Raw genomic sequence first — 23,968 nt, 5'->3', positions numbered from 1 at the left:
GAGAAGTCCCCCGAGGGTTTAGGGTTTAGGGTTTAGGGTTGAAGCCCGTCGTCAAGAACACCATCTGGGCGACAGACACAGGGGGACAGAGGCGGCACTGCAAGCCGCGCCGAGACAGAGAGTAAAGGCCCCAATTACCCTTCATGCGATCTAAACAATAAAAAGGAGACACAAAAAGAGGCAAAACACCCAATGAAAAGCCGCTGCAAACCCCCGTGTCGCGCAGCGGGGATCCCCAGGCGCAGCGGAAACAGCGGCAGCACATGCAGGTCACGCCGCGGGCTGCCAAATAAGATACTCCGCGAGTCACTTAATTATTCCTTCTGTTTTCTTATAGATGTAAAATGATTTAATGACACAAAGTGCTTACCGTTGAGCCACAGCCGGCACCGGCAGATTGTGTAACTGCCCCCACCTGGAGTGGTGGCGGGCACTGGCCTGACGCAGGCTGGAGTACATTCGTTATATTTAGTTCCACAGAAGTCCCTTTTTAGTTTCTCTTATTAAAAAGCCCATCGGGGATAATTCGTTGCGCTTCGCTTCACTGCAGTGGGCCGGCAGTAGCCGTCGATGTGATGCTGTCACACAGCGCACCGCAGCTTCCTGCTGCGCGTTGCGGCTGTAGTGGTGAGAAGAAGGCTGAACGTGCTTAATTGGAAAAGGACTAACATCACCATCAAAAACCAATTAGGGGGCTTAGTTAGACTGAAAAAAGAAAACAGTGAAAACGTTCCGTCGCCGGGACTTGAACCCGGGTCGCGCGGGTGAGAGCCGCGTATCCTAACCACCTAGACTACGACGGATAGTGAAGAGCATCTTTTTTTGCTCCTTGAGCTGCTAGTGGTTCTGTGAGACAGGACACACGGTGGCTCAATGGATTATCTTTGAAACAGCGTGAGAAACTCTGAAATATAAAGATTAACAATGAAAAGTAGTATCAGTTGCCTTAGTTTCACTCTTGTGGACATATCGCTTTCACTGCCTCCTCCGTTAACGTGGCTTCCCACCATTGCCGCAGTGGACACGCAATGCGGCCCGCTGTCGTCTGTGGGGAGTCTTCGGCCATCTTTCTTGTTATAATTAATTTTTTCCAGAGTTTATTTCTTCTCTTTAAAGATCGTAAAAGAGCCAATCCGGCTCTGAGGCGCCCTGTGCACTACGGAGTAGTGCTTGTGCTGCAGCCCAGGCGTCCGAGGCAGGTCATCGGCTGCGTGCCAAAGAGCTACAAAGACACAGGCAAAGGCCGAAGCATCGGCTCCTTACTGCGGGCTTCGTAGGCCCTCCTTGAAATTTGGCGTTTTGTAGGGGTCGAATTTTGGGGATCGACATACTGAGTTTGCCTGGAGGCGATGCGGGTAAGGCGCTACGCTGGCAGCGGCTGTAGCCGCTGCAGCGGCAGCTGCTTTGGGCGAAATGTCTCTCAGTGTTTTATTGGAGGATTTGTAGGCCTGGCGGCAGTGGCGGCTGCTGCAGAAACAGGAATGCAGGTATTCGCCGCCGCCCATGCCGGCGGTGAGGTTATAGAAAAGGCAAGCGACTCGACCTGGATCGCGCCGATGAGCAGCGGCAGCGGCAGCATGGAGGCTCCGCAGCCAGCAGCTCAGTTGCAGTTGGAGGCCTTGAAAGGAAGTCCGGAGTTCCCGGCGACCTGGAAACGGCCAGCGATGTCCAAAGGCGGCTACTTGGCCGCTGCAGCAGTAGGCCTGCTTGCATTGGGCTACCTGATTCTTCGCTGCCACGTGGGGCAGCGCGCGTCGCTGCAGCGGCGCGGCTCCGCGCGGGCGCTGGCGGCCTCCGACGAGGCCGGCAGCAGCTCAAGTCTGGACAAAGAAGAGGGCTCCAGCGAGGAAGAGCAGGAAGGCGGGCCCAGAAGGGGCATGGGGTGGTCTTCTTGCCTGACAGCGGAGTACCGGGATGCTCTGGCGAAGGCAGCAGCGAGGCCCATAGAGCGACTGACTACTGATCGGGTGCACGAGCGGGCCCTTTTGTTCTTTCAGGAGTTGACGGACTTGCTGAAGATGGGCCGGAAGCTGCTGCCGCTGCTGGACGACAGGAACTCCCTGACGACGTCAGTGCTGCTGCTGGCGGTGGCCATTCAAGAACTGGCTTTCGTGCGATTCTACGCAGACCCGTGGGTGCTGCAGCAGTGGGAAGCCGTGGCCGACGAAGTGCAGGAACAGGGCCGCGACCTGCTTGCGCCTTGGTACTACAGGAAGACCTTCTGCACCATGTCGCGGCGGGGCCGCAGAGTCATGCGTTTCCTGGGCAACGTGCGCGGGCGCAAGCCCTGGGGGCCCCACCTGGGGCCCCTCGAGGCCACCCGGGGGCTCTTCACCGCAATTACCATGGGCAGGGCCACCGTGGCCCAGTCCGTCCGCGCCCTCAACACGCTCTTGCCCTGGCAGCAGAGAGGCTTCCGCCGCAGGAGAGCCTTCAGCCAGATGTGGAAGCAGGACAACGAGCCGGGGGCCGCCACGTCCGGCGACATCAGAGAGCGAAGACATATGAGCTGCGTGCCGCGGGCTCTGGGGATTTCCCTTTCCACTTTCTTCACGGCCTTGAAGAGAACCCGCATGGGCAACGCCGGCTCCGACGTCAACCTCACCGCCTGGTTGCTCACTTGCGAGCCCAAGTGCAAACACCGCATCTTCCTCGACACCGCCAGCATGTCCAAACGTCTGCAGGACTGGTCTTTGCTTTCGCAGCTCCGCAAGCTCTTGGGTGTGGCTGACAGGCGCCTGCAAGAAGTCCTCAGGGAGCAGGCCAACTGCCTCAAGTACGAGGCCAAGTTGAGAGTGCCCAAGAGTAGGCTGCCTCTCCCGATGGCCCAGCACACCGTAGCTGGGGATCACGCAGCTGGCGCTGCTGCTCGCGCTGCTGCCCGCGCTGCCTCTCGTGCTGCTGCTCGCGCTGCTGAAGAAGCTGCTGCTCGCGCTGCTGAAGAAGCTGAGGAGGAGAGCGATGACGCTGCGGAGGACAGCGATGACGATGCGGGGAGGGACTCGGACGCTGCAGCTGCTGCCCCTGCTGCTGCACCTGCTGCTGCCACTTCTTTCCCACGCCGCCGCGGAATTTTATTTCTTGGTTCCGGCTTCTGGCGTAGCAGACACTCGGTGCCCGAGAGGTACCATGTAGCCCCAAGGGCTGTAGCTGAGGCTGCAGCAAGGGCTGCTTCAAAGACCCTCTCGAGGAGTCCTGCAGCAAAGATGCCAAACAGTGCGGAGGCCGGCTCTGCCGCTACTGAGGCGGTTGCTGGGGCTCCTACTCGAACCTGGCCGCGTGTGCATTTGTTGACCAGGCCGCAAGCTGGGGCTGAAACACAAGCTGCTGCAGGGGCCACCGCGGCGTCCCCTGCAGAAGCTGTAGCAGGGACTGGTGCTTATACAGATGGTGATGAGGCTGCTTCGTGGAGCAGCTCTGGCGCTGCCGCGGGTACCGCCGCAGCGTTTCCAGACCCTGCTGGAGGTGATGCTGCTGGTTTTGCTGCCGCACCTGCTGCTTTTGCTGTCGCACCTCCTGCTCTTGCCGCAGCACCAATTCCTGCTGCGCAAACCGCTTTCTACCTACAGACTCTACATGCTCCTACCTCCACCTCATCCCCTGCCGCCGGCGTTTTTCCAGCGCCTGGTTTTCCCTTCCCCCCCATAGGCCCACTTGTTCATCGTCCTTTGGTCATTTCACCTGCTGCTGGCGGTTATCATCTCACGGCGCCACCCCAGCCTGTTGATGATCCTTCCAGTATGCCAGAGGCACAAGCTGATGATCCTTCCGAAGCTTCGGAATCACCGCAAGATGGTTTGCCTGACGGTGAAAATGCATCCGCTGATTATCATTCCGTCTTCTTAGAGCCAACTAATCATCCCTCGGGCTTGCCAGAACTGCCGGCAGTGCCGCCTGTTGCGGACTCCTCTTCTGCTTCAGAGCCTGATGTTCATCGTGCTTCTTCCTCTCCAAAGCCTCTCGTTCGTCAAGCCTCTTCCTCCTCAGAGCCTGTTGTTGCTGATTCTCCTGCTGGCTCGCTTCAGCTTTCTCTACGCTTTTCCCGCGGGTCAGAGCCGCCTTCTACAGATCCTTCTACCGCTTCAGAGCCGCTCGATTCAGGTCCCCCTTCCGTTTCAGACGGCCCTTATGATGGCTCTACTGCCTCCGACCCACCTGCTGAAGGGCATTTTTCCTCCTCAGCCGTTTCGAGTGATTTTCGTTCGGCTTCCTCAAGCCCAATTCCTGATTATCCCACAGCTGCCTCGGCTCCACCTGTTGACCATCCCGCTTCCCGCTCAGTTGCAGTCGTTGAATATCCTACCTCTGCCTCCGCCCCACCCGTTGATGCTCATTCCACCTTGGCAGATGCCCATACTGACGCTTATCCCTCCTCTGAAGGCTCTGCAGTCAGCAGTTCTGGGGCACCAAGTACTCCTGTTGATGGTGCTCCTGCCTACCCAGAAGCTCCATTTGATGTGCCTTCTGCTGCTTCTGCCCCTCCTGCTGGTATGCATGCTTCCTACGGACCCCAGCCTTTGGATCCTAACGCTGCCGAACAAAGTCCTTTCTGTCCTCCTGGGGTTGGCTCATGCCGTTCTATGGGTCCTGTTACCTTCCACCCACGGCTTTCTGCTGCTCCTCGGGCTTTCCCACGCCCTCCTTTTGGCAATTCTCTGCCTTACTTGAGACCGCCTGCTGGTCATCCTAATGGCCACCCAGCCCGCGGGTTTCCTCGTCCTCGAGCCTTCACCCTTCGAGGCCGCCAACGTCCTTTCGCCGACAATAGGGGCAAATTCCGGCATCCTTTTACTGGCCGTTTCCCCACCTACCCAAGCCCTCGTTTTGGCCCGCCTCCTCCCTCTGCACCTCCTCTTGGTGCTGTTCCCATGCAACCAGGTCCTCCTTTCGGCCCCAATGCCTTCGCACAGATGCCCGGTGGTCCTCATGAGTTCCTCCCTCCATTTGGTGGCCCTCGTCCCGGCTACCCAACCCCGCCTGTTGGTACACATCCCGCCTACCCACCCCCTCCTTTTGGTCCTCATCATGGTTTCCCACCCCCTCCTGTAGGCCCTCACCCCCCCTACCCACCCCCTCCGGCTGGTCCTTTTGCGTACCCACCCCCCCGCGTCGGTGTTTTTCCTGGCTACCCACCCCCTCCTGTTGGTCCAAATCCCGCCTACCCACCCCCTTCTGTTGATCCAAATCCCGCCTACCCACCCCCTTCTGTTGATCCAAATTCCCCCTACGCAGCCCTTCCTGCTGGTGATCAAACAGGCTACCCACCTACGGAGGAACCTGTTGCTGAGTACCCACCTTCACCCAGTGATCCTGCCTCCGATACTCCATCCTCTCCTGCTGACCCCCCTAGTGAACACCCACCCTCTCCTGTTGAATCTCATCCTGACTATCAAGGTTCTCCTGCTGGTTCGCCTGCCGATAACTCACTTCCTCCAAATGACCCTCCTGAGAACCTGCAGCCTCCTGTTGCTCCTGATCCCGTTTACGCACCTCCTGCAGTTAATGTTGATTCCATGTACCCAGGGCCAGCTTTTGGCCCTCCTCCCGCCTACACACCCCGTCCAGTCGGTCCTTCTGCCTACCTACCCGCTGGTGTTGGTCCTGATGTTGCCTATCCCCCCTCTACCAGTGGTCCTTCTTCCGCCTATCCACCCGCTTCCGTTGGTCCTTCACCTCCGTACCCACCCCCTCACGTTGGTCCTCCACCCCCCTATCCACCCCCTCCCGTTGGTCCTTCACCCCCATACCCACCCCCTCACGTTGGTCCTTTTCCTCCTCATGCAGCCCCTCCCATTGGTCCTTTTTCTTCCTATCCGCCTCCTCCCACTGGTCCTTCTCCTGCCTATCCGCCCACTTTCGCTGGTCCTTCTTCTGCCTATCCACCCCCTACCTTTGGTCCTACTGACTACGGAACCCGTCCCGCTGTACCTCCCACCTACCCACTTCCCCCTATTGGTCCTCTTACGTACCCCTCTCCTCCCGTGGGCCCTTTTCCAGCCCATCCACCCCCTCCTGTCGGTCCTCATCCTGGATACCCACCGCCTTCTGCCGATTCTCTTCCCGTCTACCCCCCCGTTCCTGTTGGTCCTGTTCCCATGTACCAGGGCTCTTTTGTTCCTCCTGATCCCTCCTCAGAAGCGTCTTCTCCTAGTGTCGCACCTGCCTCTTCAGCCTCTTCAGCTGACGTTGCTGATTCTGCTGACTCGGGATCACACAGTTCTGCTTCCCTACCTCGTCGTTCTAGCCGTCGTCGTGGCCATCGTGCCGCTCATCGTTCTGTATCTGTCTCGGTAGTCCCGTCAGACTTGTCCGCAAATTCTTGGGGAGCACACGACGCAGAAGCAGTTTCAGCGGGAGCTGCAGTGGAAGCTGAAGCAAAAGGAGCAGAAGCTGAAGCGGAAGCTGCAGCAGCAGCTGAAGCAGAAGACGCGGCGGAAGCTGAAGCGAAAGCTGCAGCGGAAGCTGAAGCAGAAGCTGAAGCGGAAGCTGCTGCGGAAGCTGAAGCGGAAACTGCTGCGGAAGCCGAAGCAGAAGCTGTAGCAGAAGTAGCGGCAGAAGATGCGTCGGAAGCTGAAGCGGAAGCTGCAGCAGAAGCTGCAGGGGAAGCTGCAGCGAAAGATGCGGGAGAATATGCGGCGGAAGCTGAAGCGGAAGCTGCAGCTGAAGTCGAAGGAGAAACCGAAGCGGATGCTGCAGCACGAGTACGTGGGTAAGCACTGCAGGAGATGCAGTGCAAACGTCCGCAGTGGGAACTGCAGCAAGAGATTCACAGCATGAACCTGCAACGGGCACCACGGTTCAGGCGGAAGAAGTCGCGGAAGCATCTACAACAATAGGAGCAGCAGAAGGTGCGAAATCGTTCGCATGACTTGCGGAAGATGAAGCACAAACTCAGGCGGAAAAAGGTGCGGCGCGAACACCTGCAGAAGGAGTTGCAGCAGGCGCTGTCGGAGAAACACTCCATGAAAAGTTTGAATACAAGATGTAGCCCAAGCGTGTGCAATACGAACAGCAAAAAGGTCAGCGCCAAACGCCGCAGCAGAAGCATGAAGTAGGATGTGCCGCAAAAGCCCCTGCAGCACGAACTGCAGCAAGGAATCCAGCGAACACTCCTGGAGCAGGATTTGCAGCAGGAGAGCAAGGCTGACGGAAGCCACATAGATCTCGAGGTTACTCTGGAAAGCGCGATAATTGTGCTTCTCGTACCTTACATCGCCCCGTTCTCGCCTGTCTGGGAACCCCCGTTCCTCTTCTGCGAGCTTCACGGGTTTTATTTATTAGAGTTGTGGGGCGCTCTTTATCTTTCCTTTTCGTTTTCCTGATTCTTTGGCATGAAAAGCGAGTGGTTTTAGTCTCCTGACCTCTTTTATGGCTTTTGGCTACAGGACTTTTTGTATGAGCCCCCACGGCAGCGCATTGAAGGCCCTCTTCAAGGGACCTCTTAGGAAAGCAGCACAGAAAGCTTTGAGAAACCTGTATTGGGTCCCTCTATTGAGGTTTTTGGAGGCCCCTAAAATAACCTCTGGCAGAGTCCTAGGCTTTGTGCAGTCTTGTAGAAGCCCCAGGGAAGACGCATTAAGGTGTCTGTCTGAAGAGCCTGTTATCGGTCTTTAGGCTCTAAGGCACCATCTAAGGGTTGAGGACAGCTCTAAAGTTGTTTCTGACACCTGGGTCCTACCATGATCATCTTGAATCTTCTCAAACTATTCAAGCAACGAGCCACTCGGGGGTGATGAATGCAGAAGATCCAAAGAAAATGAAAATGGCCCCTTGCAGCCAGTCGTTTGCGTCCCTCTGTGGCCTTGATTTGGGCGTGATACTTGAAGCAACGGGAGAGCAGCAGCAGAAGCAAATGCATTTAACTATGACGCAGTGATGTTGTACTACTTTTGTTTTTACTCTTGTTGGCACTGGAGGGAATGCCGACAGCAACAGCGGAAGGTTCAGCGGTGGCAGTGGGAGCAGCGGCAGATGCTCAGGCAGCAGCATCAGCAAACGAATCGGCAAGAGCTGCAGGTGCATAGAGAAATGCCGATAGATAAGCCTCAGACAGAGGCCGTGGGGAAGACGCCCCACACGCAAAGCGACTGCTGCTGCAGTTTTCTTGTTTTTCGCCACTGCACTTATTTCCACGTTCTGTTCTACTGTTTGTGTCTCCTTGATGTGACCTCTGTTGCCTGTCTTCATTCGGTTTTGCTCTATTTTTGCATTTCCTTTCTAGAGAGGCTGCCGGGGACTGGCGGCGGGTCAAATGAAGGCCAGGGCATGCTACAATAGGGAAGTGCTTGCACATTTTATTTGAAGCAATTTTAGCTATGGCAAAAACAGCGTAGAGCATTCAAGGAATTGCCGTTCCTCACTGTGGTGGACGCCGCTGATTTAAAAATATGGATCAAGATTTATTGGGATGCTCGCGGGTTTAAGTTTGTCTCTCTCTTGCTTATTACGGTTGTTTTTGCGATTTCCCTGCATTTATTTTTTTTTCGGTGCAAGCGCGATTTTATCCACACATGCATAGGTTTAATTCATAGCAAGACTCGTCGTTCAATGCACCTTTACATATTGCATGTATGTGTTATTCCACACTTTTCTAATGTATATGCATGTATTTTGGCGCATGAGTATCCGCGTGTCAAATATTACGTGTAGACTTGAAGAATGATATAAAAATCTTGCGTATGCGTTCCCTCTGGCTGGCAGAGAAGTACTACACCGCCACTGTGGGCTGCACAGCGCAAAGTCGTTGTGTGGAAGACCCCTGGTCAGTCTTCATTGTATAAGTCAGTCTCACTACCTTTTTAGCTTGCGGCAGCAACAGCAGCGGCAACCTGGAAAGATGTATCACCTGCAAGGCAAGAAACTGGGTCTTTGATGAAGTATCGTTGGCGCATTTTGAAGTATCTCACTGCAATAGACTACTGGACCGTCACTTCAACTTTGGACTTAAGAACTTTCGAGCATAGAAAAGGCCGGATGTTTCAGCATCTTTATGCCCACAGAACTCAAAAGCAGAATCACATGAGGCAACCACAACGTGGGCGGGCAGGATCTGCTGTAGAGTAACCGAAGGGTTCGAATTTTCCTCAGCTAGCTCTTTCCAACACACATTGGACAAAAAATGGTGAAGATTCGTCCTGGCAGTGGGTGTAGTAATTCTCTATGGCTCACGTGCCATTTGGAAGGTGACGCTTTCGTTTTTTTCCCTCCTGGCTCAACAAAAGTGTGGTTATGAGACGAAATGCCAGAAAAGAAAGAAGGGTGTAGATGAATTCGCCCTTCATTTTCGCTTCATCTAAAAAGTGATCTATGGGACGCAGGACCAGCTGGGCAGATGGGCATACGACCTAGGATGCAACAACGGCCTTTTTCAATACAAAAGTGAAGTCAGCGACAAGCCGAGTTATTGCGACCTTCTGCCTTGCAGCTGAGGTTGTTACTATGCTTGTGCTCAGACCACCTACAATAGGTGCGCAGGCGTCGGAGGCATGCCGGCTAAAAGAAAAAAGAGCCTACAGCGGGCTTCAGGAGGGAGACGACACAATAACGCATGGCACTGGTGCTCTTTATCAAGGCACTAGAACTGTGTCACGGTTACGCTCGAAAAGCTCGGTTCTTTGAAGCCCACTCACAAATATACCCACAAGCAAAGCTTTCCACCGCCACAAAATGGCCTTCAGAATAGTTCTCGAGCCATTTTAATGAGTTCCGTGCCAGAAATCAAAGAGGCGACAGGAACATCTACATTAGTCTAATTTACGGAGCAAATGCATGCATGCATTACATGCAAGCATATCGCATGTCAAATCTGTACGTACGTTGCAAGCATACGCATGAATCATAAACTAGCTTGCTCGATACATAAGTTTTGCTTGGGATTGCTTCAAATCCTGGTTTGCAAGTAAGCTTACGACAGTGCAGCGTGCCACAGTACACAATAAAAACTACACATTTTTAATCAGTTTAATTTGTTTTATCCAACGGAATTTTCCAACGTAAACAACAGCAAGCCACTTCCAAATGAACATGGCGCGTTTCCGCCTTGACCGAACTCCTAAAAAAGCGTTCAGCTGCTCCTGCGCTGCACTATACCAGAGAGTTGATCAAGGAAAGGTGGAGCAATAGAGCACACAGAGGCTAAGAAGCGAATACGCACGCTGATAAAATGACAAAAATGTGTGGTAAAAATAACAAGCTTGAGGAAAAGAGGAAGAGATGATTACAAAGAACACCAAGGAAACAAAACCGTTATCGTCCAAGCTTCCTTCAGTTTCCATCCGAGCTTTCCACGTCTTTCCCTGCAGCCGCTGGCAGTGCTTCTTCCAGCGCTGCTGCTTCTGCTCTTGTTGCCCACTTGCCTGCTGCCTTTGCCGTCGCTGTCGTTTCAAGCAGGCTGGCAGGTAAAAATTCTTCTACGTTAAGGGCTCCTCTCCACTGTCTGAACTTTCCTCTTGCCCAGTGCTTTCTGAAGGCTCGCCCCATGCATGGCCGTAAAAGGGTGTCCCTGGGCCCTTATTCGCCCCGGGAGCTCTTACTATATCGTGTTTTTTCTTCTTCGTCCCTACAGTTGTACCTTCGCCCCTATCCTGCATAGTCAACTTGGGTGTAAATGGAGGAGCATCTGGATTCAGGGCTTTCTTTTTGAGCAAATACTTTGGGGCCGCTGCAGGCGCCTCCAAAGCCAATGCTGTCGGAGAAGTCTTTGGGATTGTTCCGGGTAGGGAAAGCCACGGACTACTTGTAATTAAAGGCCAAGATACGGGGTCCATATTAGGCCTGCGAATTAGAGGAAGTGCGGGGAATCGTAAGCCTCCGTCGGGTGCCAACGACAATACGCCAGGCATCGGAAAATATGGGGGTAGCCACAGTACTGTAGGTTCAGTTCTTTTTTTCCGAGACGGCCTAGACTGTCCTCCTGAAATTTCGGCTTGTACTGCAGCTGCGTCTGCATGCTTGGCTTTAGAAGAGCTAGAGGAACTGGTAGAAGTTTGACTTCCATCTCTCCTCAGGGCCCCTCTTACTGCTACGGCCCAAGACCGCTCTGTTGTTCTCGTTGGCCGTTTTTTTGTGGCCACGACGGGCGTAGAATCGTCGCTGAGGGAGCTTTTGAACGCATCATCGTGGGCGGTACGCAATTTTCGTACGGGATCCTCACAGCTTCTTAAGAGTTCACTCATTTGAGCTACTAACGGAGAAGCGGTAGTGGCTGCGCGGCCAAATTTTGAGTTTGCTATAATTTTTTGTCTAAGTTTTCGTTCGCAAACTTCTATCCAAGCACTTAACTCGGGGTCAGACAGCAATGCTTCACGGCGAGCCAATTGTACCGTTGTCAACACTGCCGTCAATGGCGCCTCCAGTTCTTTTGGTATGACGCGCGAGTCACCTTTTCTTCCTCTGGCCCCTCTACCCTCGATTCCTGCTGCTTTCTGCGCTTTCGCCTCTGTCCATGGTAAAAGAACGGAAAGAGCAACTGCGCATTGATGGAATGCAGCCCGCGCCATTGTCACAGCAGCTAACAGATCCTTCAGGGCCTGTTCCTGCTCCCGCGGGTTCTTCTCGGGATTATGTTCAGCGAGACTTTCCAAAAACGAAAGCACGTTTTGGCAGCCCCTCGACATGGCAGAACTGGCTTTCGAAGCCTCCCCAGAGCCCACAAGTTTCCTCCCACTTTCTAATATTTCACCCATTGCTGGGCTCCATCGTGCCTGCACCCAAAGATCTGCATGGAAACGAACAGAAGCTAGTTCCTGGGCCACGATGATAAGCAACGTGGTTAGAGGGTTATGGACGGGCCCCCTGAAAAGAGGTAGTACTTTTAGGGCCGATGCCATTAAATCCCTGGCTTCTTTAAATAATAAGGATGCTCTGTCGTGGACCTCCTCTTCAGATATTTTCCACCTAGGTGCCGAGAATGCCGGCCTTTCCTCAACATTCAAGACGTCACAAGCAGACACCCCGGAGTCACCTTCCGAGCTGCTCTCAACGTCGCTGCTGACGCTGGCCCCGTCGCTGGCGCTGCTGCTTTCTGTCGAGTCAGAAAGTGCCCTCAGCGTTTGCCCTCGCACCGAAGGAAGCCCCCGGTTTCCTGTGCAACGCATCACCAGGTAAATAATTGCTAGTGTTCCAATCGCCGCTGCCGCAAAAGACTTTACTTTGAATAATACGGGAGAAGAGAAGAACCGGCCTGGCCTGGCTGATCTTGGCGGCTCAACATGAACAGACAGCTCCGAAGCCGATGCAGCCGACCTCCGATCCCCTGTGTTGCAGCCGTTCCCGCTTCTGCTGGATATAAGAAACAAATGGTCATCTCCACGACTGATCGGGAGATGGCCTACCGGATCAGAATTAGGATCAGCGGCAGGCACGCTCTTCGCTGTCGAAATGTGCAGCTCCCTCGCTGCTATGGCTACAGCACCTGGAGAGAGAAGGCACTGCAGCCAGACAACAGTAAGCAAGGCGCAGGAAACCCTGCAAACTAATAAGGGGAGCATCGCACTACGTGTGCAAGGGCAGCTTGGGGGCAGCATTACTCTCAACGCACTATCCTCACGAAGATACAGGCGGTGTGAGGCCCCCGACTACAAGCCGAGCACGTTTAATACGCAAGCCATTCAATACGTAAGTCTTCCCTCTTGATTTCGTTATTTAAGCACCTAGGCGCAGTTGCGTACGAGGAAAGGTGTTGTTGCTGCGGCATCATCAGGCTGTGCTCTTGTTGGACCACAGAGAGCCAGCGGACACCAACGGGGCACCAATGCTTGCGAGGCCTCCTCGGTAGCCCTTTAGGGCCTGAACTGAAATAAAAAGATTCCTCAAATTCATATAGCAAAGGACTCGTCCCCATGTGGGGCCAAAGATGTCATCGAATCGACAGCATAGTGTTCGCACCACATCGAGTAAATAACCTGTATAGTTAAACCGGGTATCTAAGGGCTTCAAGTCCTCATTTACCTTCCACAAGTAACTAAATGAACCCGCATCTCATTTTGACGCAGGCTGTGTGCTTCGAAGATGTGAAGCAGACCTAGGGGAAGCTGAATCGAAACGACGGAACGGTGCCCGGCGGATAGGTGGCTCTGTGGCAGTCCCTTTGTGAGGAAGCGCTAGTTGAGTACAAGGACCTCCTAATTGACCGATTTCAACGATGTAATAGCACCCAATTTCACTGGAATTTAACATGAACGTTTTGGCCCTGTCCTCTCTTGACTCAAAGGTGTCTAGACCCCGATACACCCTTGTTGATTCGGCAGCAGCCAGTATGGCGAAAGCTGTTTGCATGTTTCAAAGCATTTAATTTTTTTTTCATGTGTCGACAGGTTTTTTGTTTACTGCAAAATATTAAGTGGTCTCATAAAGGGCTTCACAGACCCATCTTTTGGTATCGTCTGTACTTCTATGTCACACTCCTGTTTAATGTCGTAAATCTAGTGCCACGGCTGCTCGGTATGATTCCTTCAGAAACAATGCAAATGCTCGAGTCGAGAAGGCCTAAGGTCCTAGTCGAACTAGAGTAATGGTCTCTGGTTGTCACTATTGGAAGCTTCGGCGATACGCCGCATATCTAGACTAGCTCTGACTGTTAAGGCCAGCAAAATATGACCCCACAGCTTATCAAATGCAGTATACTCGCTAGAGGAGCCCAAAAATGTGCATAGCTCTATGAGGAGCTGATGCGCTGTCGACCCTCCCTTCCAGGCATGGAAGAGGGAAAGGCCAGCCTGGACCACTAATAGGACTCCCAGAGGGCTTAAAGCAGGTGTGCCATGGGCCAATAATAATGGTGCAAGAGAAATCGGCTTATGTGGAAATGCATAATGAATCCATACTGAGGGGAGACACTGGAGGCATATCTTCTAGTAAGGCCTATGACGAGGATCCCAACCCTCTACAGAAGAAGCGTCAGCAGTGGTCCGGTGGTCAACACATGACTGTTCACATGAAAATTTTGAAAGAGTACTCGGCCGGCACTGAACGATTTGATTTCCTGCATTCTGCCTAAGCGCTCTCACGACAGCCGTTTCTTACCTGGAAATCTCCCAGCAGGAGTGACTTTCCACTGCACGCCACCAGACCGACAAACATTGAATAAGTTTAAAATAGTTGTTTTAAATAGTTGTAGTTAGTGTGACCTAAGGACCCGCCTATTTTCCTCTTGCGTAGGAATGCTGCGCAGTGCAGCTTCGTCTATGTAGCCACAAGGATAAAGGCAAGCGTATACAGTCGGGCCTAGTGTTAAAGAGTTCTTATTATGCTCAAATCGGGTGGAGCCAGCGGACTACTATTCAGTCTGCTTGGAACGGACTGAGTATTATGCTTACTGCGCACTCCTGATGCAAGCTTACGCATGCCTGCCAAATTAGTACCTTTGGTGTGCACCTTTGCTCCTTACTTTCCTGTGTAACATGTACTGCTTTTGCGGTGTGCATAGGAAGAGCTCCGTCTGTTTTTCCATTCGTCCCCGTAGCTGTGTCTCTAGCAAATTGTATGTTTGCTTGCAAGTCTTCGGGGGAGCTTCATTCAGCCAGGTGTCTTTTTTGTCCATGTGGAAAACTTGCAGACCAGCTTGTCTGCCATTTGCATTGATTATCAGCTTTCCAGAGTAAGAGTATCAATTTGCTTTTTTCGGTGCAGTCCTATCGAGGCCCTTGGTAGACAGTAGCGAATAAGCCTCACTACGACATGGCTCAAAAGCCACTCACGACCGCACCGTGTTTTTCATCCGCTCCCTTCCCCACAAACAGGCAACTTCCTACCGTTAGTCCCAGAAAACAGATGATCTCTAGGGAGCCGCCCAAATCTGGACTGCTGTTGTTCAGCGGGAGGCCTCATAAACCTACGCCGTCCACAGGTATCCAAGAGAAACTCACAGTTATGGTCAGCAATCCCAAAGCGGGTAGCCACCATCGTATCCGCGTTACTGTGCATACGCCGGCACTCACTGACCGGCATAATGGTTCGCGTATCACTGCTGCACGCAATGTGCACTTCAACCGGTCTAAGCCCGAGGTAGGCATTTCTCGGGCCTCACGCTTACTGCTTATCAGTTCTTTGCGTATTTTTGCTGGCGTCTAGTTGTGTTTTTCTTCTGTGGGCTATCGAGGCTCCTTTGCATTATTTGCTGACTGGTTTTCTCTACTTCGTAGCATTTGTAGTTATTTCTTTGGGTGAGCGTTGGCTGCGTCTCTGCCCGCTAACGCGTTTGAGCTCCCCAACGCATAGGTATGCCTTTTTAAGTGTTTAATTGTTCCACTGCTACGGGCATCCTGCGGGAGGGCTTCGATTTGGTTTGGCTTCTCTTTAGGTCTAGAGACATAAATTCCCTAGCATTGTGCCGCATTCGACGGCACCTTTTCCACGTTTGTCCGAATCTCTTTGCCGGCGTCTTCCTGCTGGGGGAGTTGAATTTTCACACAGTAGAGCCTTAGTAAATTAACTCTTCTGACTGTTACGCCAAGGTGAACTCGGCCTGAGCATTGTGCAGTACATTATTCACGAGTTCTGTTTCACCCAATTCTGGCGGGCTATACTAACATCTCGGTTTGGCTCGCGCTAGGAAACCTACTATTGAAACGCTGGCCTATCAGTTTCCAGTTGCCCATGTCTACATTGTCTTTTAGATATGTCATATGCAGTATAGCAAGGCTCGTTAAGTGCCACCGCCAAGTGCTACTCTCCATGACCAAGGAACATATTTTCGTTAGGCCTTGGAAAGTCCTCATAGAACTGCCGTCTCTGTGGATCTGCATTTCGTCTCTGGGAGTCGCCCTCCCATGTGGTACGCGACGCCTCCAGTGATTTTGGTGGCCGATTAGCATCAATGCACTGCAAAGGCTATGCACAAATACATTGGCTTTTTGGGACAAAACTAGTTACAGTCGAAATTCATAGTGAGCAATAAAATTAAATGCCAGACATGGCAGCGTGAACGGAGTCGCCTGTAGGGTATCTGCAGAACACCACCGCAGGCCATGCAGTAAAGAGCGCGACGAATCAGGTAAGCACCCTCAAACCCTTTTTAATTACGCGCAGTTGCGTAGGTATAATGAAGAGATATTTATACATTTTTGTCCCTTAGAATGACTTTTGTAATCCGGTGTGAAGCGTAGTACTGTAGGATGACTTTCGTAATCTGGCGTGAAGCGTAGTACTGTGGGACCGCCAAGTTCCAGGACACACACATGCTGCTCTACATTTTTCTGCTTGTCCAGGCAGTTTAGGCAAGCAAATCCGGATACATTAGTTCTAATCTTTACTTCCATGGGATGTTCGAGCAATTTTTCCCTTCCCCACAGCGCGCAGTGACTTGAGCTTTTTCGCTGCGCAAGCAGCCGGTGCGCAGCATGTTCTGCACTGAGCGCGCGATTAACATGAGGGTTTTAGGAGAATTTAACGGTCCTATCGACAAAAACTCAATCGGATAGAAGCTTATTCTCGTTTTAGGCAAGTGGGTAGCCTGTTCAATCCCTACTCACCTGTGTAGCTACACCTGCCTCTGTAAAGTGCAGTCGCTGCCTTCAATTCGACAGTTTTCGTCAGTCCTTGCGGCTGTTTCTGCACTTTCATGCAAAATGCACCAAGCTCTCCATCATATACTCATTTTCATTAGTGCTTTTCAATAGAGATGTTTTAGAGAGGCGTAGGTGACGGCTATACCAGCTGGTCCCCCGCAGTTCTTGACATGACGTTTTGCTTACCCCTCAACTGACGACGTTATGAGACCCGCCAGCCGCTGAGCGCTAGTGCGTCCTTTTTGTACTGTAGTTAAGAAAAACTGTTGTTCTGACCTCTGCCTTAGGGGACCAGTATAGGCTCACTCTCTTGAATGCCATGAACTCTCCAGACTATCGATTCACCAGTGGTCTTACGAACTTTCCTGTGGCTTACGGCTCCCGCCGCTACTTGTTAAGAGGCTTCTGCCTGCTCTGTTTGTTAACTCTATGCACTGCATCCCCGAAAAGTGCTGCGGCAGTGCATGAGACAACCCCGCTCTGCGATGTTGCCCCCGTAACTACTGCTACGGCGGCTGCCCTACCGCCAAGTCTTCCGACAGAGGGCAACGAGGTTAAGTGGAAGCACTCGAGCAGTTCTACCAGTATAGATAACGAGGACGGCTGCACGACTAGCATCACGAGGGGCACCCCACCAGCTTTGAATTGCAGGGATTCATTGGCCATGTCGAATAGTCTGGTGAGCCCTAGGCGTTCTTCGGCACTCCCCGTCTTTTTAAAAGTTAGTGCATTGGTAGCAGCAGTGATTGGGACCGCAGCAGTTGTGTTTTTAGTGCTTCGCTGCTCACAAGAGAGACGGCTACATTTGTCTCAAGGACATAACCCACGTGCCATTTCTGACCCTGGCTTCGACGAGGGTGAAGGACCCAGCACACGGATCACAGCTTGTGTTAATTTGAGAGACGAGCAGGAAGCAAAAAATACAGAAAATCAGGGGGAAGTGCTATCTGAACATCAAGTTAGGCGGAGAGCAAGGTCACTATTTCGAGAAGCCCTTGAACTATGTGATGCTGGCTCAAGGCTCCTTCCTTTACTTGGCGGGGGAGACTATCTAAGAGGTATTTCTCTGATTGTGGGCCTTACTGCTGTAGAACTGGCTTCTGTTGGTTACGTTCTTCCCGAAGTTTTGGATGGCGGTTGGAGCGCAACAGTGGATGCAATTGCGCGTGAGTCACGACTCGCAATATCTGGGGTGTCTCGCACTGGCACACATGGCAACACCGTAAGGAAGATTCGCCGATTAGGGAAGTTCTTGGCTAGTATTCGCCGACGCCGGCCAAAGATTGACGTTAGACAAAAAGTTCGAAGTGATTTGTTGTTTACTTCCATTACCATCGCAAGAGAAGCAATAAGTCAGTCTAAACAGGCAGTTGATGTGCTGATCCCATGGTCAATGCAAAATTTGAGTGCGCAAGCATTAGGCAACGACAAAGGCAGGACTAGGCCAGCTAGCGCCGACCGCGGCGACATTGTACCCCGTAAAGTGAGTGAAGCCCTTCTGAGATTCCTGGGGCGACTCAGAAGAGCAAGAGTAACTACTATAAGGGATCATCCCGCCTTTGGACGTCTTATTAACCGCTTTGGGAGGCGCTTGTTTTACCCGGCCCTTTCTCAGGACGAGCGTCTTGCCCTTGCCCAGTCAACCTCTGTTACTGTGCCTTTGTCAGTTCAACTGCAGGACCTTTACGACATTTCTGGGGACAGCCGCCAAACATTAGCTCAGAAGCAGGAAGACGCGCTAGCTGGACGGGGAAGTACAAGTCCTTCAGATTCCGATGGTTCTACCGCTGACTCTCACGAGAGGACTTCACAAAGCCAGCATCCCTATGGAGCTGAAGACGCAGCCGAAGAAAGAGAGATCCATGAAGCATGGCCAAGCGAAACTTCCGAACCGCAATCAATGCATACTGACTTGTTTTCTCAGGAAGGGACCCCAACTTCGTTTCCAAGCACTGTTTCATCTCTCGAGAGTTTGGCGCCCCCTCAGTCGAGCAGCACTGATGCTGGATCTGCCTTTTCACTTGAGAATGCGCATAACCCTGAACTTTACGCGGGACAGCAATTCTTGGATCAAATATACACTGCCGTGCATCAGCTCTTATTGCTTTCATCAGGTGCATACGCAGGGTCTGCACCGGCGCTTCGTTCAGGAAGCTTCATGGCTGACGCGCCTCCCGAAACCATGATGCCTCGAAGACCACATGGGAGTGCTCTAGGATCTCATGCTAGGGCCACTGAGAGGAGCCTCTCGCTTTCGTATACAGACAGCCCCCGCGCCAGTGCAAAAACTGCGAATCCCAGCGTAGCAAGAGGACAAGAAAGTTATGGAAGTGCGCATGGAAAATATCTTTCTGGAGGTCCATGGAGGCGTCTTAGTAGGGACCACACAGACCCTTCAGATATACATGCAGAAGCGAGTAGAAATGCCTCTTGGAGACCCCAGGGAGGTGACCATACAGGAGCTGAGCCTACACAACGTTCTAAAGGAGCACATGGAGAGTCCGCTACAGGAGCTCACTCGAAGGCTTTTATATGGGTCCGCAGAGCACCTTCGGATACATATGAAGAAGCAAGTAGAAGACCATCTAGAGATGCCTCTTGGAGACCTCGGAGAGGTGACCATACAGAAGCTGAGCCTACAGAATATTTTGAAGGAGCGCCTCGAGAGTCCGCTACAGGAGCTCACTCGAGGCCCTTCAGATGGGTCCGCAGCGAACCCTCAGACACATATGGAGAAGGAAGTAGAAGAGCATCTAGATATTCCTCTTGGAGATATTGGGGAGGCGACCGTAGAGGAACTGAGCCTACAGAATATTCTGATGGAGCACATGGAGAGTCCGCTACACGAGCCCACTCAAGGCCTTTTAGATGGGTCCACAGCGAACCTTCAGATACATATGAAGAAGCGAGTAGAAGAGAATCTAGAGATGTCTCCTGGAGACCTCGGACAGATGGCCGTAGAGGAACTGAGCCTACAGAATATTCTGAAGCAGCGCATGGAGAGTCCGCTACACGAGCCCACTCGAGGCCGTTGAAAAGGGCTCACAGAGAACTTTCAGATGCATATGAAGAAGCAAGTAGAAGAGAATCTAGAGATGCCTCTTGGAGGCCTCGGAGAGATGACCGTAGAGGAACTGTGCCTACAGAATATTCTGATGGAGCGCCTGGAGAGTCCGCTACACGAGCCCACTCAAGGCCTTTTAGATGGGTCCACAGCGAACCTTCAGATACATATGAAGAAGCGAGTAGAAGAGAATCTAGAGATTTCTCCTGGAGACCTCGGAGAGATGACTGTAGAGGAACTGAGCCTACAGAATATTCTGATGGAGCGCATGGAGAGTCCGCTACACGAGCCCACTCAAGGCCTTTTAGATGGGTCCACAGCGAACCTTCAGATACATATGAAGAAGCGAGTAGAAGAGAATCTAGAGATTTCTCCTGGAGACCTCGGAGAGATGACCGTAGAGGAACAGAGCTTACAGGTTATTCTGAACGAGCGCATGGAGAGTCCGCTACACGAGCCCACTCAAGGCCTTTTAGATGGGTCCACAGCGAACCTTCAGATACATATGAAGAAGCGAGTAGAAGAGAATCTAGAGATGCCTTCTGGAGGCCTCGGCGAGATGACCGTAGAGGAATTGAGCCTACAGAATATTCTGATGGAGCGCCCCGAGAGTCCTCTACAGGAGCTCACTCAAGGCCTTTGAAAAAAGCCCGCAGAGGACCTTCAGATACACATGGAGAAGCGAGTAGAAGAGCATCTGGAGATGTTCCTTGGATACCTCGGAGAGGTGATCATGCAGGAACAGAGTCTACACATTATTCTGAACGAGCGCCTGGAGAGTCCGCTCCAAGAGCATCCTCAAAGCCTTCTAAAGTGGCCCGCAGAGAACCTTCAGATACATATGAAGAAGCGAGTAGAAGAGAATCTAGAGATGCCTCTTGGAGGCCTCGGAGAGATGACCGTAGAGGAACTGAGCCTACAGATTATTCTGAAGGAGCGCCCCGAGAGTCCTCTACAGGAGCTCACTCGAGGCCTTTGAAAAAAGCCCGCAGAGAACCTTCAGATACACATGTAGAAGCGAGTAGAAGGGAATCTGGAGATGCTTCTTGGAGACCTCGGAGAGGTGATCATACAGGAACAGAGCCTGCAGATTATTCTGAACGAGCGCCTGGAGAGTCCGCTGCAAGAGCATCCTCAAAGCCTTCTAAAATGGCCTGCAGAGAACCTTCAGATACATATGAAGAAGCGAGTGGAAGAGAATCTAGAGATGCCTCTTGGGGGCCTCGGATAAATGACCGTAGAGGAACTGAGCCTACAGAATATTCTGAAGGAGCACCTCGAGAGACCGCTACACGAGGTTCCTCGACCCCTTCTAAAATGGCCCGCAGAGAACCTTCAGATACACATGTAGAAGCGAGTAGAAGAGAATCTGGAGATGCTTCTTGGAGACCTCGGAGAGGTGATCATACAGAAACTGAGCGTACAGAATATTCTGAAGGACCGCCTGAGGTTTCCGCTACAGGAGCTCACTCGAAGCCTTCTAGATGGGCCAGCAGAGAACCTTCAGATACAGATGGAGAAGGAAGTAGAAGAGAATCTAGAGATGCTTCTTGGATACCTCGGAGAGGTGACCGTACAGAAACTGAGCCTACAGAATATTCTGAAGGAGCGCCTCGACAATCAGCTTCAGAAGCTTCCTCGAACCCTTCTAAAATGGCCCGCAGAGAACATTCAGATAGATATGAAGAAGCGAGTAGAAGAGAATCTGGAGATGCTCCTTGGATGCCTTGGAGAGGTGACCGTACAGGAACTGATCCCACAGAATATTCTGAAGAAGCGCCTGGAGATTCCGCTGCAGGAGCTCACTCGAGGCCTTTTAGATGGGCCAGCAGAGAACCTTCAGATACATATGGCGAAGGAAGTAGAAGAGAATCTAGGTATGCTTCTTGGATACCTCGGAGAAGTGACCGTACAGGAACGGATCCTACAGAATATTCTGAAGGAGCGACTAGACAAACAGCTTCAGAAGCTTCCTCGAGCCCTTCTAAACTGGCCCCCAGGGAACATCCAGATAGATATGGAGAGGTCAGTAGAAGAGAATCTGGAGATGCTTCTTGGTTACCTCGGAGAGGTGACCGTACAGGAACTGATCCCACAGAATATTCTGATGGAGCGCCTGGAGAGACCGCGGCAGGAGCTCACTCGAGCCCTTCTGAAATGGCCCGCAGAGAACCTCCAGTTACACATGGAGAAGGAATTAGAAGAGAATCAAGAGATGGTTCTTGGAGACCTCGGAGAGGTGACCATACAGAAACTGAGCGTACAGAATATTCTGAAGGACCGCCTGGAGATTCCGCTACAGGGGCTTCCTCGAGTGCTTTTAGACGGGCCCACAGAGAACATTCAAGTACACATGGAGAACGAAGAAGAAGAGAATCTAGAGATGCTTATTGGAGACCTTGGAGAGGTGACCGTCCAGGATCCCATCCTATAGAGTATTCTGAAGGTGCGTCTGGAGAATCAGCTTCAGGACCTCACCCGAGGCCTTTCAAAGTGGCCCGCAGAGAACCTTCAGATACATATGTAGAGGCGAGTAAAAGTGCATCTAGAGATACCTCTTGGAGTCCTCAGAGAGGTGACCGTACAGGAACTGATCCCACAGAATATTCTGAAGAAGCGCCTGGAGATTCCGCTGCAGGAGCTCACTCGAGGCCTTTTAGATGGGCCAGCAGAGAACCTTCAGATACATATGGCGAAGGAAGTAGAAGAGAATCTAGGTATGCTTCTTGGATACCTCGGAGAAGTGACCGTACAGGAACGGATCCTACAGAATATTCTGAAGGAGCGACTAGACAAACAGCTTCAGAAGCTTCCTCGAGCCCTTCTAAACTGGCCCCCAGGGAACATCCAGATAGATATGGAGAGGTCAGTAGAAGAGAATCTGGAGATGCTTCTTGGTTACCTCGGAGAGGTGACCGTACAGGAACTGATCCCACAGAATATTCTGATGGAGCGCCTGGAGAGACCGCGGCAGGAGCTCACTCGAGCCCTTCTGAAATGGCCCGCAGAGAACCTCCAGTTACACATGGAGAAGGAATTAGAAGAGAATCAAGAGATGGTTCTTGGAGACCTCGGAGAGGTGACCATACAGAAACTGAGCGTACAGAATATTCTGAAGGACCGCCTGGAGATTCCGCTACAGGGGCTTCCTCGAGTGCTTTTAGACGGGCCCACAGAGAACATTCAAGTACACATGGAGAACGAAGAAGAAGAGAATCTAGAGATGCTTATTGGAGACCTTGGAGAGGTGACCGTCCAGGATCCCATCCTATAGAGTATTCTGAAGGTGCGTCTGGAGAATCAGCTTCAGGACCTCACCCGAGGCCTTTCAAAGTGGCCCGCAGAGAACCTTCAGATACATATGTAGAGGCGAGTAAAAGTGCATCTAGAGATACCTCTTGGAGTCCTCAGAGAGGTGACCGTACAGGAACTGATCCTACAGAATATTCTGAAGGAGCGCCTGGAGAGACCGCTGCAGGAGCTTCCTCAAGCCCTTCTCAAATGACCCGCAGAGAACCTTCAGATACAAATGGAGAAGGAATTAAAAGAGAATCAAGAGATGGTTCTTGGATACCTCAGAGAGGTGACCATACAGAAACTGAGCGTACAGAATATTCTGAAGGACCGCCTGAAGAATCCGCTACAGAAGCTTCCTCGAGTGCTTTCAGGTGGGCCCACAGAGAACCTTCAGATACACATGGAGAAGGGAGTAGAAGAGAATCTAGAGATGCTTCTTGGATACCTTGGAGAGGTGGCCGTACAGGAACGGATCCTACAGAATATTCTGAAGAAGCGCCTAGAGAGACCGCTACAGGAGCTTCCTCTAGCCCTTCTGAAATGTCCCGCAGAGAACCTTCAGATACACATGAAGAAGGAAATCGAAGAGAATCTAGAGATGCTCCTTGGAGACCTTACAGGGGTGACAATACAGAAATTGAGACGACAGAAAGTTCTCAAGTGACGCTGAGAAAGTTCCATAGAGAGCCTTCTTTGGAGTCTTCTACAATGGCGTATCCAGGGCTTGTAGAGGAAGAAGGGCACAGAGGAGATCCTACGAACGCCCCACGAAAGAGCCCGTAGAATCCTCGTCGCCGCTCTAGATGAGGCTGAAAAGACTGTTGAGAAGCCGCCAAGGTGCAGTGTAGTGCAGCGAAGGGAAGTGATGAGCCACTTGAAGGATCTTGGAGACATAGGAGGACACACGCGTCTTGCGGTTATACGCTAAAGCGGTGGAGAGCAAAAGCAGAAGCACCGGGCCAGCAGTAGAAGGCGTAGCAGCATTAGAAGCAGCTCGCATGGAATTCACAGCATAAGGGGAAACCGCTGTAGCCTTTGGGAAGGCGCGAACTGCGACCATGCAACGGCAGACACACGAAGGGAGAAAGTACTCGAAATGCAT

General features: G+C 52.1%; 7 protein-coding genes across 7 annotated transcripts; 6 read left to right on the top strand and 1 right to left on the bottom strand.

Moving 5' to 3' along the window:
- Window positions 1-1,349: 1,349 nt before the first annotated feature.
- ETH_00004630 (uncharacterized protein) lies at window positions 1,350-6,713 on the top strand (the record flags this gene model as incomplete). The annotated part of the gene is made up of 1 exon (XM_013372317.1): window positions 1,350-6,713. The coding sequence occupies one exon, from the start codon at window positions 1,350-1,352 to the stop codon at window positions 6,711-6,713; it is 5,364 nt and encodes a 1,787-aa protein (XP_013227771.1).
- A 3,696-nt stretch (window positions 6,714-10,409) lies between these two features.
- ETH_00004625 (uncharacterized protein) lies at window positions 10,410-12,488 on the bottom strand (the record flags this gene model as incomplete). The annotated part of the gene is made up of 1 exon (XM_013372316.1): window positions 10,410-12,488. The coding sequence occupies one exon, from the start codon at window positions 12,486-12,488 to the stop codon at window positions 10,410-10,412; it is 2,079 nt and encodes a 692-aa protein (XP_013227770.1).
- A 4,336-nt stretch (window positions 12,489-16,824) lies between these two features.
- Window positions 16,825-19,540, top strand: ETH_00004620 (uncharacterized protein; the record flags this gene model as incomplete). Its single annotated transcript, XM_013372315.1, has 2 exons — window positions 16,825-18,862; window positions 18,885-19,540. 2 exons carry the CDS (start codon window positions 16,825-16,827, stop codon window positions 19,538-19,540), a joined length of 2,694 nt encoding a protein of 897 aa, XP_013227769.1.
- Window positions 19,541-19,564: 24 nt separating this feature from the next.
- Window positions 19,565-20,212, top strand: ETH_00004615 (uncharacterized protein; the record flags this gene model as incomplete). The annotated part of the gene is made up of 1 exon (XM_013372314.1): window positions 19,565-20,212. The coding sequence occupies one exon, from the start codon at window positions 19,565-19,567 to the stop codon at window positions 20,210-20,212; it is 648 nt and encodes a 215-aa protein (XP_013227768.1).
- A 30-nt stretch (window positions 20,213-20,242) lies between these two features.
- ETH_00004610 (uncharacterized protein) lies at window positions 20,243-20,548 on the top strand (the record flags this gene model as incomplete). The annotated part of the gene is made up of 1 exon (XM_013372313.1): window positions 20,243-20,548. The coding sequence occupies one exon, from the start codon at window positions 20,243-20,245 to the stop codon at window positions 20,546-20,548; it is 306 nt and encodes a 101-aa protein (XP_013227767.1).
- Window positions 20,549-20,944: 396 nt separating this feature from the next.
- ETH_00004605 (uncharacterized protein) lies at window positions 20,945-22,843 on the top strand (the record flags this gene model as incomplete). Its single annotated transcript, XM_013372312.1, has 2 exons — window positions 20,945-21,976; window positions 22,157-22,843. The coding sequence occupies 2 exons, from the start codon at window positions 20,945-20,947 to the stop codon at window positions 22,841-22,843; spliced, it is 1,719 nt and encodes a 572-aa protein (XP_013227766.1).
- Window positions 22,844-23,098: 255 nt separating this feature from the next.
- On the top strand, window positions 23,099-23,530 carry ETH_00004600 (uncharacterized protein; the record flags this gene model as incomplete). The annotated part of the gene is made up of 1 exon (XM_013372311.1): window positions 23,099-23,530. The coding sequence occupies one exon, from the start codon at window positions 23,099-23,101 to the stop codon at window positions 23,528-23,530; it is 432 nt and encodes a 143-aa protein (XP_013227765.1).
- Between the last annotated feature and the right edge of the window lie 438 nt (window positions 23,531-23,968).

This window comes from Eimeria tenella, genomic scaffold (genome assembly GCF_000499545.2).
Source record: "Eimeria tenella Houghton genomic scaffold, Eth_scaff1, whole genome shotgun sequence".
In the NCBI taxonomy this organism is placed as follows: domain Eukaryota; phylum Apicomplexa; class Conoidasida; order Eucoccidiorida; family Eimeriidae; genus Eimeria; species Eimeria tenella.
Note: the sequence above shows the minus strand (reverse complement) of the source record. Positions and strands in the feature narration are given on the sequence as shown.